Source organism: Myotis daubentonii, chromosome 6, assembly GCF_963259705.1.
Source record: "Myotis daubentonii chromosome 6, mMyoDau2.1, whole genome shotgun sequence".
In the NCBI taxonomy this organism is placed as follows: Eukaryota; Metazoa; Chordata; class Mammalia; order Chiroptera; family Vespertilionidae; genus Myotis; species Myotis daubentonii.
The window spans coordinates 3247543-3266281 of NC_081845.1; the positions used below are offsets into that span (position 1 = coordinate 3247543).

General features: G+C 54.1%; 2 protein-coding genes across 5 annotated transcripts in view; both read left to right on the forward strand.

Annotated features, from left to right (window-relative positions):
• The window catches only part of PRKN (parkin RBR E3 ubiquitin protein ligase), a 533123-nt gene that overhangs the window by 360807 nt on the left and 153577 nt on the right, over positions 1–18739 (forward strand). For all 3 annotated transcript variants that reach the window (XM_059699897.1, XM_059699895.1, XM_059699896.1), the window contains exon 7: positions 11967–12103. In XM_059699897.1, coding sequence (XP_059555880.1) covers positions 11967–12103 — 137 coding nt within the window. The remainder of the gene's footprint in view (positions 1–11966; positions 12104–18739) is intronic.
• Positions 1–18739, forward strand: part of PLG (plasminogen) — a 410665-nt gene that overhangs the window by 4386 nt on the left and 387540 nt on the right. The window lies entirely within an intron of this gene.

Genomic DNA, 18739 nt, shown 5'->3' on the forward strand with positions numbered 1-18739 from the left:
CGCTGGCGAAAACCAGGTGTCAGACCCTGTGCCTGGCCTTCAGGAGGCACCCGTCCCCGGACCCTCAGCTCTGCCAGCGAGACTGCGATCCACCGCCAGTCAGAGCCTCTGAGACCTGGAGCAGGACCGGCCGGAAGTTACTAGGCGCCCTGAATCCTCACAGCACAATGATTTCCGTCTCTTCATCTCTCAGACGCAGGAGCGGTGGGTGTCAGTGTCTGTGGCTCCAGGCGAATTCCCTTCCAGTGCACGGGGACAAATTCAGAAACAGCGAGAGGATCAAACCCTGTGGCCGTATCTCTCGCTGGAAAAAGAAAGCAGAAATCACAGTAACAGACAGAACAAAACGACATATCTATGCATATGTGTGTATGCATCTGTGCATGTGATACATGTGTGTGTTCCGGCAATCTGAAAATAATTAAACCCAAGGCAATGCCTCACCTCTTCAGTTCTGCTTGGTAGAGAGACCTGCTCCGTGTGCCCACTGGGAGGACAAGCACCAAGGCATTGCCCGCTGTTCTCTCCATTGCCCCCCTCCCCTCCCCATCACCCCACTCTTCCCTCCATCACCCGCTGTTCTCTCCATCGCCCCCTCTTCTCTCCATCGCCCCCTCTTCTCTCCATCGCCCGGCTCTTCTCTCCATCACCACCTCTTCTCTCCATCACCCCCTCTTCTCTCCATCGCCGGCTCTTTTCTCCATTGCCCCCCTCTTCTCTCCATCGCCCTCTCTTGTCTCCATCACCTGCTCTTCTCTCCATCGCCCCCTCTTCTCTCCATCGCCCGCTCTTGTCTCCATCACCTGCTCTTCTCTCCATCGCCCCCTCTTCTCTCCATCGCCCGCTCTTGTCTCCATCACCTGCTCTTCTCTCCATCGCCCCCTCTTCTCTCCATTGCCCGCTCTTTTCTCCATCGCCCCCCCTTCTCTCCATCGCCCGCTCTTGTCTCCATCACCTGCTCTTCTCTCCATCGCCCCCTCTTCTCTCCATCGCCCGCTCTTGTCTCCATCACCTGCTCTTCTCTCCATCGCCCCCTCTTCTCTCCGTCGCCCGCTCTTGTCTCCATCACCTGCTCTTCTCTCCATCGCCCCCCCTTCTCTCCATCGCCCGCTCTTGTCTCCATCACCTGCTCTTCTCTCCATCGCCCCCTCTTGTCTCCATCACCCGCTCTTGTCTCCATCACCTGCTCTTCTCTCCATCGCCCCCCTCTACTCTCCATCACCCCGCTGTTCTCTCCATCACCCCCCTCTTCTCTCCATCACCCCGCTGCTCTCTCCATCGCCCGCTCTTCTCTCCATCGCCCGCTCTTGTCTCCATCGCCCCTGCTGCGGGACATGGGAGGGAGAGCGTGCTTTCGAATGAGCACTGCTTTGTGCTCGTGAAACAGTGGGAATAAGAAGGCAGCTGCGTGTGAACAGATCCCGTTGCTGCCTCCCTCAAAATAGAAGGAAAAAGTAATCACGGATGAGAAATCCTTTGCTGAAGAAACATTTCATTCCTTGTTCTCCTTTCTGGTCATTAACTTTCCCATCGAGGCTTAAGGGACGTGCAGTAACGTCCACATCGTGAATGCGTGCAGTGGGATTCGTTATGACACCTACAGACACCTGAGCGACCGCCAGTCAAGATCCCCCCAGCGTGTGCTTGTTTCTTGTATTTCCCATCTCTGTCCCCACCTCTCATTCCCCATATGCCCCGCGTCTGCCCCTGTCACTGTGGGCAGTTCCCATGGGTTAGACTGTGTACACGTGGGATCATCCAATATGTTCTTTCTTTTTCGTTTGGCTTCTTTCACACGCATAAGCACCCTGACATCCCTTCACGCTGTCCTGTGTATCCATAGTTCATGATTACCCTTAACTTCCATCCATGTTGTCCTGTGTATCCATAGTTCATGATCACTCTGAGTCCATCCATGTTGTCCTGTGTATCCATAGTTCATGATTACCCTTAAGTTCCATCCATGTTCTGTGTGTCCATAGTTCATGATCACTCTGAGTCCATCCATGCTGTCCTGTGTATCTTCATCGATGAGAAATACCCATCTTGTGGATACGCCACAGTCCCTCCGCTCACCAGTTCAGACACCCGGTTGTTTTCGGTTTGGGGAAAACTGCTGTGAACATACGCTTTCCTGTCAGTTAGATGTTTAGGGGGCAATGGCTGGAGCCGATGGTGGGAATAAGTTGACTCTTTTTAGGAACTGCCAAACCATTTTCCAAAACGGTGTGTGTAAGCAGCTGCCCACTGGGGGGCAGCCCCGGTTCTCTCCTGCTCGCTGTCTGAGCAGCGCCCCTCTGGGCTCCTCTGCCTCCAGGCCCATGGCTTCGCCTGGCCCCTCGCTGGTCCTGGCTGGACGCTCCCGCAGGACAGGAGAGCGCCGTGAGCACAGGACTCAGCTTGTTCACTTCCTGGCTCCAAAGAAAAAGAAAAGGAAGGGGAAATGGGCTTCCCACGTCAGTCAGCTTAGTTGTGGAACGTTGTATGAGATATTTGGTTGCCTTTTCCTTTTTAACACCAATGCCTTTTCTAGTTACCCTTCAGGGTTCTGGCTCAGGGCTCCCTCCCAGCATGGCTTCCCGCAGGTAAAACCTCCAGAGATCCCCAGGCTTTTCCCCGCGAGCAGCACGTGCGTTAGCCCGAAGGTTGTGGGAAGCCGGGGCCCTAAATATGAACTGTCTTTCCACATTCTCTCACCTAAAGCTGAGTGCCACCAGCTGACAGGAAGGCAAGCTGTGACCATACGATGGGAGGCGATGGCCTCAGTACCCCGAGGTCTTCAGGGAACCCCAGATGGGAGCTGCCACTCCACGACCTTCATGCTCCAGGGCGGGGCCGAGCCCGCTCCGGGCAGCCAGCCGTCCGCTCCGCTGTCCCGGTCTGTCCGAGCCTCCCCAGCCCCAGGGTGTGGGGTGCGCAGGGCAGGCGGTTGTGTCTGCACTAATCCCCTTAGCTGCGTTTCATGCTTGAATTCGCACTGTCATGCCATGTTGATTCTGATTATTTTTAGCACAATGTTGTGCCATGTTACACAGCGCTTTTCCGGCTGCATGTAAAACAGGAGGCTGAATGGAGAGCATGGTATTTTCTACATACGCCGCCAATCCTTCAACTACAGGAAGGAATTTCCACGCCGAATCCATCTACGGTGCCCCGGGCACTCCACCATCCGCCTCACTCTGAGCCGTCCCCAGGCTCGATCTGTTCTGAGACACTGCCCTCTTTCAGGCGGTGCTCCGTTCCACACCCTGCACCGAGCCTGCCTCCCCCGCCTCCCGGACGGAGGGACACAGGAGCCAGCGTCCTGGCAGCGCTCGCTCATGCGCCTGGAGGGGCCTTGAGGGATGAGGGGCACAGCCCCGCGAGTCCTCGGTGCGAGGCTTTGTGAGCGAGCAGCGCAGATGCCTCATCTTTAAACCCCCTGGCGACTGTGATCATTCCTTACGGTAAATAGCTCCTACCATTCCCCACCCCCGGACCGGCGGCTCACACACTAATATTTCCTGTCTTGAGATGTGGGGATACACCAGAGCAGTTTATGGCACGGCGGGGTTCTTATTTAAACCAGATCCATCTTCAGATCTTTCCCGATCTGGCCGAGTGCAATGGGGGTGAAGGCGGCCTCATCTGCTTCCCGCTGTTACTCACAAAAGGCAAGGCAAAGCGAGGCCCGGGCCTGAGCTGCCAGGCGTCGCGGGCGCCACACGGCAGCGCCACGCGAGGGACGTGGCCCGGGCAGAGGTCTGTGCGGGGCGAGAGCCCCCCTCTGCTGAGCTGAGCCGGAGGCAGTGCGGACAGACCGCGCTCTGAGCTCACCCCGCGGGAGTGCCTGCTCTTGTCGCGATCACTGTGGGCCCTGCAGTGACTGCTGCGGCTGGGTGACGAGTGAAGTGACCATTTCCACCAGAGGCGTTTTATTCTCATGGCCACATCCCCTCTGGAGCTGCTCATGTCACTGTGTGACGGGCGACAGTGGTGTCATTACGATCTGCCTGCCACCTGCAGCTACTGGTCAGCGTCAGCCTGGTGTCAATGGTTAGCAAGAAAGGCCGGGGCGTCGCTACACCAAGTCCTTGTGGGGAATTACTCCAAAAGGCTGGCCACTTAGCTCCTCATATTTTCACTTTCAAAAAAGAATTTGGGGCAAACGCCGAGGTCAGACATTCTCTGGAGTCAGTGGCGTTTCATGCCGCCGATGGATGGAGGATCCATTAGAAGGGAGGGAGCCAGAGAGTTTCCGTGTTCTTCATCGTTTTATCTGTAAGGTATGCACCACGTCGTTTGACGTAATATCTTAGCTAAAACTTTGTAGACAAGGGAAGCCATGGCATTTGTCTGCCACCTTCTCTCCCTGTGGAATGAGTGCACTGAGCCAGGAGCTATCCGGGACCCCTTCCATGAGCCCCAGAGATGGGTGAGGGGTGTCGAACCCCACCCTTATGGTAGCACTTCCCACACTGTGAGCCCCTGACCAGTCTTCCCCCCACAGAGCCGTGACCCCCCCACAGAGCCGTGACCCCCCCCAGAGCCGTGACCCCCCACACAGAGCCGTGACCCCCCACAGAGCCGTGACCCCCCACACAGAGCCGTGACCCCACACACAGAGCCGTGACCCCCCACACAGAGCCGTGACCCCACACACAGAGCCGTGACCTCCCACACAGAGCCGTGACCCCCCACACAGAGCCGTGACCCCCCACAAAGCCGTGACCCCCCACACAGAGCCGTGACCCCCCACACAGAGCCGTGACCTCCCACACAGAGCCGTGACCTCCCACACAGAGCCGTGACCCCCCACAGACCCGTGACCCCCCACAGACCCGTGACCCCCCCACAGAGCCGTGACCCCCCCAGAGCCGTGACCCCCCACACAGAGCCGTGACCCCCCCCAGAGCCGTGACCTCCCACAGAGCCATGACCCCCCCCCACAGAGCCGTGACCCCCCTGCGGGGAGGGAGGGACCGCCGTGCTCACCGAGTCACCGTGACAGGACAGGGCCTGGCAGGCCGGGAGAACGGACCAGTGAAGAGGCAGAGCCGGGGGCCCAGAGCCTTTCCCGGGGGCGCTGTGCGTGGACATCGGGGCTTCTCGGCTGAGCTCCGGGCACAGGCGGCCCTTCCTGTGCGGCGAGCGGGCGCGTGGGGCCCGGAGGCCGCGAGCCCACCCGGGACGGGGCGGGGTGGGGCCCACCGCGGTCAGGCCGTTCGCAGGGTCCGATTCCCGCGGGCGCGGGGCAGGTGCACTTGCTTCGGGATGGGAGCGCGGCTGCTGGGGGTCCTGAGGCCATTGGGCTGTCAGAGCTGCTTTCCATCCTGAGGGTCGAGTCTGTCGGTCAGGACGGCAGCTCGGCCTCCGCGAGGCGGGCCTGCTCCCCTGGCTGACCCCGCTTGTGAACGGACACCAGGACTTGGGGTGACCGTGGTCCCCGCGGCGTGTCAGCCGTGCGCTGGGCGTTGGCGGGTGACGTCGCTCAGTGCCGATGAAAGGAGACGCGTGTGGCTGCTGAGCTTTCCGCCATCGATCTGCTGTTTAGCAGCTGTCTCTAACGAACGGGATTTGAAGTGACAGTTGCTAAGAAGATCAAGTCAAGTGACTTAATGGTGTGGCTTTCCGCCTCGAATGATTCTTATCTAATCAACGGCTCTACTAAACCCCGGGAGCCCTGGCCGCTCTGGGACCATGTTTGCAGAGAGCGTGGGGAGGTGGCTCCCAGCGGAGCGGGGGAGGGGACGCGGGGGAGGTGGCTGGGGGGGGGACGCTTGCAGAGAGCGTGGGGAGGTGGCTCTGGGGGGGGGGACGCTTGCAGAGAGCGTGGGGAAGTGGCTCCCGGGGTGGGGGGGGGCGGGACGCTGGGGAGGTAGTTCTGGGGGGGCCGGGGGGAGGGACGCTTGCAGAGAGTGTGGGGAGGTGGCTCACCGGGCACATCTGTGTTCTGTGGCACAAACACCGTGCGGACAACGTGTGGATGGTCCAGGGTCACGTCGGGTCCGGAAACTGAAGGACTTTCTCCGCCTGCGAGGAGATCCTACCTTTATCTCCTCGGTGATTTGCATTTGATGCTTCTCCTTCTCACTTGCATTGCTGTCTGAGCTGTTTTGGAGGACTCTGCCCTCCCTAAGCATGTATTGTTTAATATATTTTTATTGGTGTCAGAGAAAAAGGGAGAGTGAGAGAGAGAGACATCAGTGATGAGAGAGAATCATCGCTTGGCTGCCTCCGGGGATCCAGTCCGCAACCCGGGCACAGGCCTCAACTGGGAATCGGACCCTGAGCGCCTGGTTCAGGGTCGGCGCCCAGCTGCTTGGCCACGGCTGGCCCCGCCCACGCATCTGTGTTTACTAGGCCGTGGGTCGGCTTTCCCCTCCCAGGCTGGTGCTCCCACAGCCCCGTCTCCTCTCGCCCTGGGGTGCTCTCTCCTCCCCATTCCCCGGAACCCGACTCCTTCAGACGCCAGTGCTCTCAGGTCTCCTCTGACCGCTGTCCGAGTGGCCGCGTCCCCTGGGCCCGCACGGTCACACGGCTGCAGAGGCTTCTCCCGCACGCAGGGCGCCGGGCAGCAGTGAGTGCGATTGGGGGCGATCGTGCGCAGACTCGGTGGCCTGGAGCGTGGAGCTGCCAGGCGCGGGCCCCAGGGCTGGCCTTGGGCGGGGGCTCAGGTGGCTGCCTCAGCGCTGGCCGTGGCCAGGGCTCAGCTCCCGCCACGGGCCTCCCCCAGCTGCCTGAGGCCTTGGCCGGGGCACTCACTGTCCTGAGAGCAGGTGGCTCCACAGGGTGTGCAGGCAGAAGCAGCCATGGTGTGCCCACCCAGTTCTGGAAATCAGGTCCTGTGTCTGCGTTTCCCCTGCGACACAGGTCAGGCCACCGGTGCGTGAGCACCGGGAGGTGGGCCCCTGGGGAACATGCCCGAGGCTGCTGCCTGAGCCACTGTCTTCCCACCTCCTCACCCACCGAAAACATCCTCCCTGTACCCCATCCTTCGTCCCTCTCCTGTCCTCTAACCCCCTGAACACATGCCCACTGTACCCCACCGTCCGTGTCCCTCTCCCGCCCACTAACCCCCTGAACACATGCCCCCTGTACCCCACCGTCCGTGTCCCTCTCCCGCCCACTAACCCCCTGAACACATGCCCCCTGTACCCCACCGTCCGTGTCCCTCTCCCGCCCACTAACCCCCTGAACACATGCCCCCTGTACCCCACCGTCCATGTCCCTCTCCCACCCACTAACCCCCTGAACACATCCCCCCTGTACCCCACCGTCCGTGTCCCTCTCCCACCCACTAACCCCCTGAACACATCCCCCCTGTACCCCACCGTCCGTGTCCCTCTCCCGCCCACTAACCCCCTGAACACATGCCCCCTGTACCCCACCGTCTGCTGGGGTCCAACCCCAGCAGGTCCAGGGGTCCCCAAAGGTGTGGATGGAGTCGGCGAAGAAGGAATGACACGGAGACAGCGTTCAGTTGATCAGCAGCCTAGCCAGGATCTCTAGCCAGGATCTCCAGCCAAGTTCTGGTCTGGATCTCCAGAGAGGTTCTTCTTAGGATCTCCAGCCAGGTTCTGTCCAGGTTCTCCAGCCAGGTCCAGTCACCAGGTTCTAGTCAGGTTCTCTTGCCATGTTCTATAGTCAGGTTCAGTCCAGGATCTTTTGCCATGTTCTCTCCAGCGAAGTTCTTCTGTCTCCATGCTCCGTGTAGGTTCTGTCTTCTGAATTCTGTGTTCTAAGTTCTGAGTGTTTCTGTCTTGTTACAACTGTATTTATACCAGTTGATTCAATCCTATCAATCTCTATTACAAAGGTTAGGGCATTTCTTATCTCCATTCCAGGGAGAAAAGATTATGTAGTTTAAGCATGATTGTTCGTAGTTAAAGTGATTAATTACCCGCCTGGCACTTAGTTGAGGGGTTTTATTCCCTCCCTAACTTCAGGGGAAAATCCCTACCTGGGGATTCAACCTTTCTCGGAGAGGTGACCTTGGTTAAAACACAGCGCCAAGAAGGTGAGCAAACATATTAAGAACCGTATGCCATATATGCCAGGTCCCTTCGAAACAGCAAGGATGGATCGGCTCCCGGCAACCGTCCGTGTCCCTCTCCCACCCACTAACCCCCTGAACACATGCCCCCTGTACCCCACCATCCGTGTCCCTCTCCCGCCCACTAACCCCCTGAACACATGCCCCCTGTACCCCACCGTCCGTGTCCCTCTCTCGCCCACCTACACCCTGAACACATCCCCCCTGTACCCCACCGTCCGTGTCCCTCTCTCGCCCACCTACACCCTGAACACATGCCCCCTGTACCCCACCGTCCGTGTCCCTCTCCCGCCCACTAACCCCCTGAACACATGCCCCCTGTACCCCACCGTCCATGTCCCTCTCCCGCCCACGTCATTAGGTTTCTGTTTCCTTTGAGCGTAGACGTGCTCCCTTGTCCTCGCACATCCCAGACCGTGTGGGACGTTGCGTTCGCTGCGTGCCGCGTTGAGTGGGAAAGTTGGGGCCCAGCCTCTCTCAGCGACCTGTGCAGGGGAAGTGGACAGACAGAGTTCGGCAGGTGGCTGGAGAGAGACAACAGGTGAGGGATAGGGAGATTAAGCCCGCGCCAACATGCAGCTGTTTTCTAGACACGAGGGACTAACTTACGGTGGCTCAGCGTTCTCCCTGGGGTGGTGCATGGGGCTGAGTGCCCTGTGTTTTGCCCACATTCCTTCAACCCTGCCCACCTGCCGGGGACAAAAGGGTCTGGCCACTCCCTTCATGAAAGCGGACGTCCCTGCTGACCAGTCGCTCAGCACTGTCCCGCGGCGTCCGTGACTCCTTTCCCGCGTGACGGAGGCCGTGCGTGGCCTTTGAGTCGCTGCTCTGCGCCGGCTCTCGGGGACAGTCACCTCCAGCTCCACCAGTGAACATTCATGTGTGATTTCAGCAAAGGGCACCCAGGGCTGTCGGGAGGACAGCGACCCCCGAGAAGACAAGTCCCATCCGCACGCTCTCCTCAGAGATGTCATTGCTGTCCGTCGTGTCATTCCCACCCGAGGCCACGGGCACCCGGGGAGCTCGCATCCTGTCACGGACCTGCAGGCAGATCAGGACTCCCAGCTCTCCCCTCCGCCTTCCCTCGGGGTCGCACTCACTAAACTGCCGGGGTCCAGCCCCAGAGGGTCCAGGGGTCCCCAAAGGTGTGGACGGAGTCGGCGAAGACTATCCACCTTCTTCCTACGGTGGAGTCCGATCCATCCCGAGTGTGGGGGGGCTTACCTAAGGGGTCCCTGTTCGGGCACCATATGCCAGGGTCCAACCCCAGCAGGTCCAGGGGTTCCCAAAGGTGTGGACGGAGTCAGCGAAGAAGGAAAGACTCAGAGGCAGCGTTCAGTTGATCAGCATGGTTGGGTTCTATTGCCAGGTTCTGTAGGTTCTCCAGCCAGGTTTGGTCGCCAGATTCTAGTCAGGTTCTCTTGCCAATCTCTGCAGTCAGGTTCAGTCCAGGATCCCCTGCCATGCTCTCTCGCCAGGCTCCGCCTCCAGGCTCCAAGGCCAGTCCCTGTCCAGGATCCTCCAGCATGCTCTCTCCAGCGAAGTTCTTCTGTCTCTAGAGAAGTTCTGTGTAGGTTCTGTGCCTAGGCTCTGTCTCTCTTGGTCCTGTCTTCCAAGCCCTGTGTTCTGAGTTCTGTGTTCTGAGTTCTGTCTTCTAACTTCTGTGTCTTGCTGTCTTGTTACATCTGTATTTATACCAGTTGATTCAATCCTATCAATCTCTATTACAAAGGTTAGGGCGTTTCTTATCTCCATTCCAGGGAGAAAAGATTATGTAGTTTAAGCATGATTGTTCGTAGTTAAAGTGATTAATTACCCGCCTGGCACTTAGTTGAGGGGTTTTATTCCCTCCCTAACTTCAGGGGAAAATCCCTACTTGGGGATTCAACCTTTCTCGGAGAGGTGACTTTGGTTAAAACACAGCGCCAAGAAGGTGAGCAAACATATTAAGAACCGTATGCCATATATGCCAGGTCCCTTGAAACAGCAAGGATGGACTGGCTCCCGGCACTAAACGCCACCCCGCCCGTGCTGGGGGCCTTCAGGGCTCCGGGCCCCCACGCCACACGCCGGGCGCAGCTCACGTGCTGAGGGCTTGGCTCTCAGGGTGTCTCTTCTCCAGGGCAGCTGCTAAGCTCTCTGTTTAGCCTGGTTCCCTACAGGGACGCTTAGAACTCTGCTCATATGTCCTCCCGTTTCCCTGTGGTCTATGCAGGCTGCATTGACCACGTGGCCCCGCCAGAATGGACAGTGTTTTTCACAGAATCCGGCCGGGAGAGGGGAGGGTAAAACGCCGCCGCTCTGGGGGTCACAGAGCCTGTGTGGGCGCGGATGCTCACGTTAGAAATGGGCAAGTGTTATATTTGATCATCTTCAGGGAGAACACGGTGACAAGGGAAAAGGTTGGCAGTTCAGAACTCAGCCCGTGTTTCATTGGAAAAGGCCCTGAATGGGCGTGCGTGGGCTCAGACGTGGGAAGTGGAAGCGCACAAAACTATCCAGGGGCGCGCCAGCTCGGGCCACGTCGACTGTTGTCCTCAACACCCGCGGCCTTAAAATAGCAAGGTCTTCTCTTTTCCGTTTTGTCCTGCATTAGCTGTTGCTTTGAAATAACTGAGAAAACAGAACGTTGACAATATTTCAATCGTTAAGGAATTACCTTCTTGTAATATCAATGTTTGATCTCAGTCTTCCTGTGGAGGGGGCTTCTGAAGAACACAGATATGTTAGGAACTGGGTGGGAAATGAAAACTGTTTTGTATTTTATGATCATTACATAGAGAGCGGGCTTATCTAAATAAGCGCCGGCGACTTTTTTGCTATTAAAATTGCCTTGGGGCTGATCTCACATTAATAGATTCAGCCCGTCTCCTTTTTGTCATAAAATTGGACGGTTCACTTGCCAGCAAAAATACATAGTTATTCGGGAGATTTTTCCCCCCTACAAAGTGTTTTAAAGGCATCCACCATGTTTAGGCTCTGTCTGTATCAATTTACAGCATCTCCCGAGCTTGATTTAAGACACGGGACGCTTGGGTGGGATGGGGGTGGCGACACAGAGTCTTAGAGCCGCAGAGCTCTGCGGAGTCGTTTTTCATTCCGAAACTCGCCTTCTCTGCTTCCCGTGAAACATGAGCGCCTGCTCCCCTAAGCACTTGGGTGCAGTCATAATTTTTCTTTTGACTTTGGGGAAGTTCAGGTTCTATATATTATTATAATTAAATTCCAGAACACTTACTTAAAACCTTCCAGGGCCTGGTGCTGGGAGAATGTCAGTGTAAAGCAGGCACGTGTCTGCCTTCCCGGGGTCACATCTCTGGGAGAAATGAATCGATGCCGCGATGTCAGGATGGGTTGAGAGAAATGCGTGTGTGAGGGGTGGCTAGTGGGTTAGCTGCGAATGAGGAGACAAGGACAGCTGTTGGACGGAGGGTACATCAGAGCTCGAGTGGAAGCAGCTGACCGGACTGGAACCGTGGACACAAACAGTGTGGTGGTTGCCAGAGGGAAGGCGGGTCGGGGGGGAGGGGGCCTAATGTATGGTGACAGGAGAAGAGTTGACTTTGGGTGGTGGGCACACGGTGCAACTTACAGATCTTGTAACATAGAAACCCACACCTGAAGCCTATATGTTCATGTTGATCAATGTCACCCCAATCAATTTAATTTTTAAAATACAAAAATTAAAATTAACAGCCAACTAGTAAATCTGTTAACATGCAACATATAAAATTAGGAAAATCAACGTTCCGTGTGGTTAAGGGGGTGCTTCCCATCTGGAAGACGGGCGGGCATGCAGAGCTCAGCGCCAGGAGGCGGTCCCTCTGAGCGCGGCCTCGCCCTCCCGCCTCCCTCCGTGGGGCTGCGGTCCGCCCTGCATCGTGGGCCTCCCCGCCCTCCAGGAGCTACAGGCAGCGCCTCTGTCTTGCAGGAGCCCGGTCCTGGTTTTCCAGTGCAACCACCGCCACGTGATCTGCTTGGACTGCTTCCACCTGTACTGCGTGACCAGGCTCAACGACCGGCAGTTTGTCCATGACCCGCAGCTGGGCTACTCGCTGCCGTGTGTGGGTAAGTCTCGCGCGTCCCCGGGGACATTTGGGTCACCGCAAAGCACAGACACTGCGCCGCGGGAGAGCTGTGTCCGACCAGAAGGTACAAGGCCGGCCGCAGGCCGGGGCAGCGAAAGCGCGATGGCACTCACCCGGCGCTGCCGCCTGTCCCGGTTCCCCCGCAGGGGTCAGGGTTCCTAGGCTGCCCCAGAGCCGCACCGCCCGGAATGGGAAGCCTTGCGCTTCATTTGCGAGTCATCGGGAGCGCCTACACGTGTGCAAAACAACAGATAAAGGCTGTCCCAAAATTCACCCAGGATTTGAATTTTGTGTGAGCATTAACAACAACAACAAAATAAAAGCCTAATTTTACTTGGTTTATTGAATCAGATTCTAATATCTGTTGCCCTTTGATTTCAATCCCTTCCATTTGATAAGCATTACCAAGTACCAATGATGGCCCAGGAGCAGGGACAATGAAGACCAATGAAGACCACGGCTTTGCGTATGTGCCAGCAAAGCCGTGGAGGCCATTTACCCGATGTGCTATTCCATACATAACCCTATACTGTATACTTTATGAATCAATAAAAAATTTACAATTTTTAACACATTGTATGCGGAAAACGTATTTATACGTTTTACGTTGACTGGTAGTGGAGCGCAGGACACGTATTAATACGTTTTTTATAGACTAGCGGTAGAATGCGGGTAACATATAAATACGTGTATTTTTATACATTTTTATTGCTCTAAAGGGATGCTAACATGCAGATATACGAATTCCAAAGGACAAAATTGGGTCTCTAACACATACAATGGTGAATTATGTATGTACTTCCAGGTATAACGGTAATCAATCTATTCAACTGCAAAAATGGCCCGCGCCACCTGTTAGCACGTGATAAAAAACTACCCGCAAACCATGTGTTAAATATAAACCTGTGTTTTCTATCAAAATTACTTCTTGCGTGAATTTTGGGACACCCTTTATTTAAAAAAGGAATCATAGAAGGATGAGATGGAGCTGAAATATTTAAGATTTGAAATATTTTTTAAATCTTTCAACATTTACAACATTGTACTTGCACTATATTATTATTATTATCTGTCTTTTTAATTGCGGTGAAGTTCACAGAACATACAGTTAACTGTTTTAAGGTGTGCAGTTCAGTGGCATGTTGTGCACTCACAATGCAGGGACCACCCAGCTCCCTCTAGATTTAGAGCAATTTTATTACCCGAGAAAAAACAGCCATGTCCATTCAGTAATCTCTTCCCGTCCCCCCTGACCCCCAGTTCATAGCAGCCACTGTGGTTTGTCTCTATGGGTTTGTCCATTCTGGATACTTCGATGAAAGGGACCGTACGACCCGTGACCCGTTGTGTCTGCCTCCTTTCACTTAGCGCAATGTTTTTGAAGTTCATCCGAGTAGTGGCATGTATCTTCGTTCCTTTTCATGGCTGAATCATATTCCATTACATGGATACACCACAGTTCGTTTATTCATTTGTCGGTGGGCATTTGCACTGTTTTCCCCTTTGGGCGATTATGAATAATGCTGGGTCGTGTTGTAATTCTGCGTTTAACCTGTTGAAGGCCTATCAAAGGCCTTTCCGTAGCTGAGGCACCATTTTGCAGTACCTGCAGCAACTTCTAAGGGTTCTGTTTCCTCACAGCCTCACCAACATTTGTCACTTTTCATTGTTGTTGTCTCAGTGGCCGTCCTGAGAGTGGGAAGCGGCATGGTGTTGTGGCTTTGATTTGCATTTCCTTCCTGACCAGCCGTGTTGAATATCTCTCATACGCTTGTTTGCCACTTGAATATCTATTTGGAGAAATGCCTGCTCAAGTCCTTTGTGCATGCATTTTTAATGGGGTTGTTTGCCTTGCTGTTGAGTAGGAAGCATTCGTTACGTATTCTGGACACTAGACCTTGATCAGATATATGATTTCCAAACCTTCCTCCTATTCTGTTGGCTGGTGATAATGTCCCTTGATACACAAAAGTGTTTCATTTTGATGAAGTCCAGTTTCTCTTTTTTGTTTTCTGTTGCTGCTTGTGCTTTTGATGCCAAATGTAAGAATCCATTGCCAAATCCACGGTCATGAAAATAGACCCCATGGTTTCATTTGATAGCTTAGCCCTTGTATTTAGGTCACTGATTAGTTTGAGTTCATTTCTGTATGTGGAGTGAGGGAAGGGTCCACACCTCGTTATGAGTTTGCTTTTATTGACTGCGGTGTGAGGAAATGTGCTTCATTGGTTCTGGGAATTGTGGCTGGAAACTGTGCGACACCTTGATTGATTGGTCAGACTGTGAGTTCGGTTTCTTTCAACACTCAGTTCTAATATTGATCAAAGCTGAACAGTGCACCTCAACAGTCTCTCAGAGACCCAGTGGAAGTAGCTACTTGCGTCATTGGCTTTGTAACTTACGACATTCATTTTTCAATTGCATCTGCCAATAATGCAGTGGTTTGTAAGTTAGGATTTACATAATATATGTGTCAGTATATTGTTAAGGAAAACTTACTGAAAGGTACTGCACTGTCACATCTTTAACAAAAGGGTTCAAAAGTCAGTGAAACATTTATTTGAAGTTTGGAAAATTCTGTTTCTGTTTTTAATTTTTTAATGAGATTTTAAAAAATGGATAAACCTTCCTTCACAAAACCAAGTAACATGGAAACATTGGAAAATATCCATTTTCAAAATTTATCTTCATAGCCACGCTACTTGTAAAAATCAGCTTCTCGTGTATTTTTAAATTTTAAACCTTTTTCTTGATAGAAAATGTCAAACATATAAAGTCACCCACTTGGTCCACATGAACCAGGCTTTCCCATGCAGCAGCAAGTCCAGGCTCTCTCTGTGAGCCTTTCTCAGTAGCCTGGAGTCGGCCAATTTCGAAGGCGCTGGCTCCTGTAATAGGACACGGGCGCAGCAGTCCGGTCTCAGTGCCGGTGGGCTCACCGTGAATGTACCTGCCTCATTACTGCTATTTAAGCATAATCTCCATGAAACCCTGCCTTCATTGTTTAAAATGCCACCTCCTGTTGAGAACTATCCTCCTTGACTCCTCTTTCCTATAATGTTCAGCAGTAGTAAGCAGAAGGCTGCCTGTCTGTGTGTGCTGTTATTGAAAGAGGATGTAGCAAGTGACCACAGGCCGGGCAGGGCGGACACAGCCGGCTGTTTCCGCCTGTGCAGTGACCCTCCTACACCGCGTACTTCATTCATTCCAGGACCACTTCACATCTTCACCAGTGTCTGCCTGTACACAGTGGTCCCCCCGGACCCACGGCTCCACTCTCCGAGGTTTCACTTCTCCCCTGTTAACCACGCGGAAAATATCCAGCGGAAACATTCCAGAAATAAACAATCAGACGCCTCCCGTTGGGCACCATTCTGAGTAGCCACTTCGTAGCCGCCTATAGTGTCGCAGGGCTAGTGCTCAAGGCGCCCTGAGCTTACTCAGTACGGTCCCCAAGCGCAAGAGCAGTGAGGCTGGCAGGAGGCTGGCACTTGGGATCTGCCAGGGGGAAGCCAGAAAGCACTTCCTTTAAGTTGCAAGGCGAGTGCGGGACAATAGATGGTTTAAGAGGGAGGGAGGAGGGGGGAGAGAGGGGCCTGCATTATGAATTAAGCTCTAGCACAGGTGTGTCTGGGTAAGGAAAATCATTGTATACAGGGTTCAGTACTACCCGCATCTCGGGCATCCACCGGGGGCGGGGCACATATCCCCATGGACGGGGACTGCCTTTTTCCCAAAGCACTTACTCAACAAAATACAGTTCCGCTTGTCCCATATTGTTGTCAGGCACTATCTCAGCCTTTTTATTTTTGCTGTGACTCACATGATGTTTCCCCGTCCTATGTAAAAAGACACTTTCCAATGTTACCCTAGAATGTTCTTACAGAAACAAACCGATTGTCTTGAGTTTGCTCAACAGAAACACTTTCCTCGTTTATCACTCGCTTGATTTTTAAACGTCTTGCTACGCGTAATGGCTTCACGCCCCACCTAGTTCATATCCCAGGGCCTATTACAGGACCTCAGGTGAGGTCCGCCGTCAGGGCCCACAGCGCTCCCTTCCTCGCTGCCATCCTCCCTCCGGGCAGGCGGGCCTGCTTTATTAGCGCTCTCCTGAATCAATGGCTTCTTTGCAGGAGCCTTGACTCTCCTTAAGTCACGTATGTGGTTTAACAGAGTTAGTTCACTGAGAGAATGCAGCCACGCACAGGCAACCTCTGCAAAGGGAGCTAACAGCGAGGGTCTCCCCTGAGTCCTTGTAGAGGGACTCCCACTGTCCCTCCAGGGAGCCCCCTGTCCGACGGTGACACGGGGCATCCGACATGCAGACCAAGGTCTGGGAGGGCCCAGTCTCAGCCTGTGCACTCTTAGTGGAGCTGAGTTTTTTCATATTTTAAATATCAGCCCTAAGAATACAGTGGGGCCTTGACTTACAAGTGTCCCGACTAACGAGTTTTTTGAGATACCAGCTGTCTCTCGGCCGATTTTTTGCATTGAGTTGATAGAGTAATTTGAGTTAACGAGCTCCTTAACGAGCTCGGTCTCAGAACGAATTAAACTCGTAAGTCAAGGCCCCACTGTACTTCCAATAAACCACTAAGCCTCCAGTGTGAATGTTTAGCACGTTGAGCACATATCCTGGGATGCACCCAGCGCATTGGGGGCCACGCTCAAGCCCCGACGCCAAGACAGAACGCCCGTGCGGCCCAGGGCCAGTGACTGGACGTGGGTGCACCTCGGCTTCACTTTAGGGTAAAACGGGGAGACACAGCAGCACCCCTTTCAGACGCCGTCATGGGGACGTGTGAAAATGAAGCCGGAGAGGGTGCCTTTAGGCTACATGCTGCAGACGCTCAAAATGAACATTTGCTTTTGTTATTTTGGTTGTTACCTAAGCCGTGTTCCCATGGACGGTACATATAATGTGTGCATATGCGTGTATATTCCTAGAGGAACATGTATTTAGCATTCCCTAGCTGTAGACAGGCATTTCCTGTAACTCAGTGCATAAATCCACCAATTACCGGCCACTATCCACTTATCCACTAGCTGCCATCTTTTCCCCGTGGTTTATTTAACTTTGCCCTGATTCATAGAGCGTGGAGTAAGACAGAATATAAAGTGGTAATACCACAGAATTAGAAAATCAGTTTTTCAGACTCTCAGGAGAAAGAGCAGACTGTTAGGCAGAGGAATTGATTGAACCCATGTCATTTCTGAGGCACAGTTGAGAATACTGTGGGGTTCATTAAAAGCCCGTGTCAAGGGCTGTGGCTCATCAATAAGACCAAAGTCACGTGTGTGCAAAGCAGGGGGCTCCGGGTCTGCGCCAGGCCCTCCGGAAGGTGGGGTGTGGCTGGTCCTGTTGGCTGGGTGCTGGGACTCCCCCCGGGCTCTGAGCCGACCCCAGCTGCTCTGTGGGAGGTGACTGGCCCTCCAGGCCAGGGCCTGGCATCGTCCTTGGTTTCTGGAAGCTCAGACCTTGTTGGTTCTCTGAAGGGATGGCCATTTCCCATCCCGCCGTGCCCGCTTACAGGCCCGGCCAAACGGTTCAGTTCCTGGGGGGACCAGCAGCTGCCTTTGGAGTACAGTTCCTCCAAGACCATTACATGTCTTTAAGGGGCGTTTTATTCCTAAAGCCGTCTCTGCCTTTCAGTGACAAGTTCATACCTAACGACAGATGTTTCTTCAGCTCTGGCATCCACTCACACACACACGTGCACACTCACACACTCACACACTCATTTACACAACACACACACACACAAACATACTCTCACACACAACACACTCACATACATACACATACTCAAACATGCATGCATACCTACTCACACATGCATGCACACTTACACCACATACATACACACTCATGCAGTAACTGATAAAACCTCCTTACTGTGTGGTGTCTTGTGTTAATGAGACTTCATGCATAGAAATTGCTAGAAGCCACTGACCTCCAAGGAGCTCTGAAATAATAATGTGCTGGGGGGGGGTGATTTACATATTCACGAGGGTTTATATGTTGGTTCCTCAGCAGGACAGTGAAACAAGTTAATGTCCCCAGTATAGCCCCAAGAGGAGCGCTTTAATGCTCCGACGTCAGGATGAAATAAATATATAATATCTAGACGACGCAGCTGCCTATTTCCAGTAAAACCCGAGCCCGCCCAGGTCATCCTGGAGGTTCCCTTGCTGACTCCACTTAGGGGTCCAGGAAAGTATCGTTCTTATCTCTTTCCTCTCAAGCCTTTACTAGAAGTCGTTTCTCTTGGCGTGACGTGCTTATCGAGGGAAACATCAACCAAAAGCAGCCAGTCCAGGAAGCAGGAGGGTGAGACCAGTTGGGGGAAGTGGTGCGATTTGGTCTGATGTCACTCCGACCCCCCGACCCCCAGCTGCCAGGAACAGCGCTTTCTGGGGTGACCAGCGACAGTGCTTCATTCATCACAGCTGTGGGCGTGGGCAGGGCCCCATCACAAGCTGCCGCAACTGGGTAACTGGGCGCCCCGGTAACAGCTTGATCTCTGCGGTCTGGAGGCAGCGGTCCAAGTCCAGGCACCACAGGTCCGGGGCTCCGAGGCCTCCTGGGCTTGCAGAGGGCAACCCCGGGCTG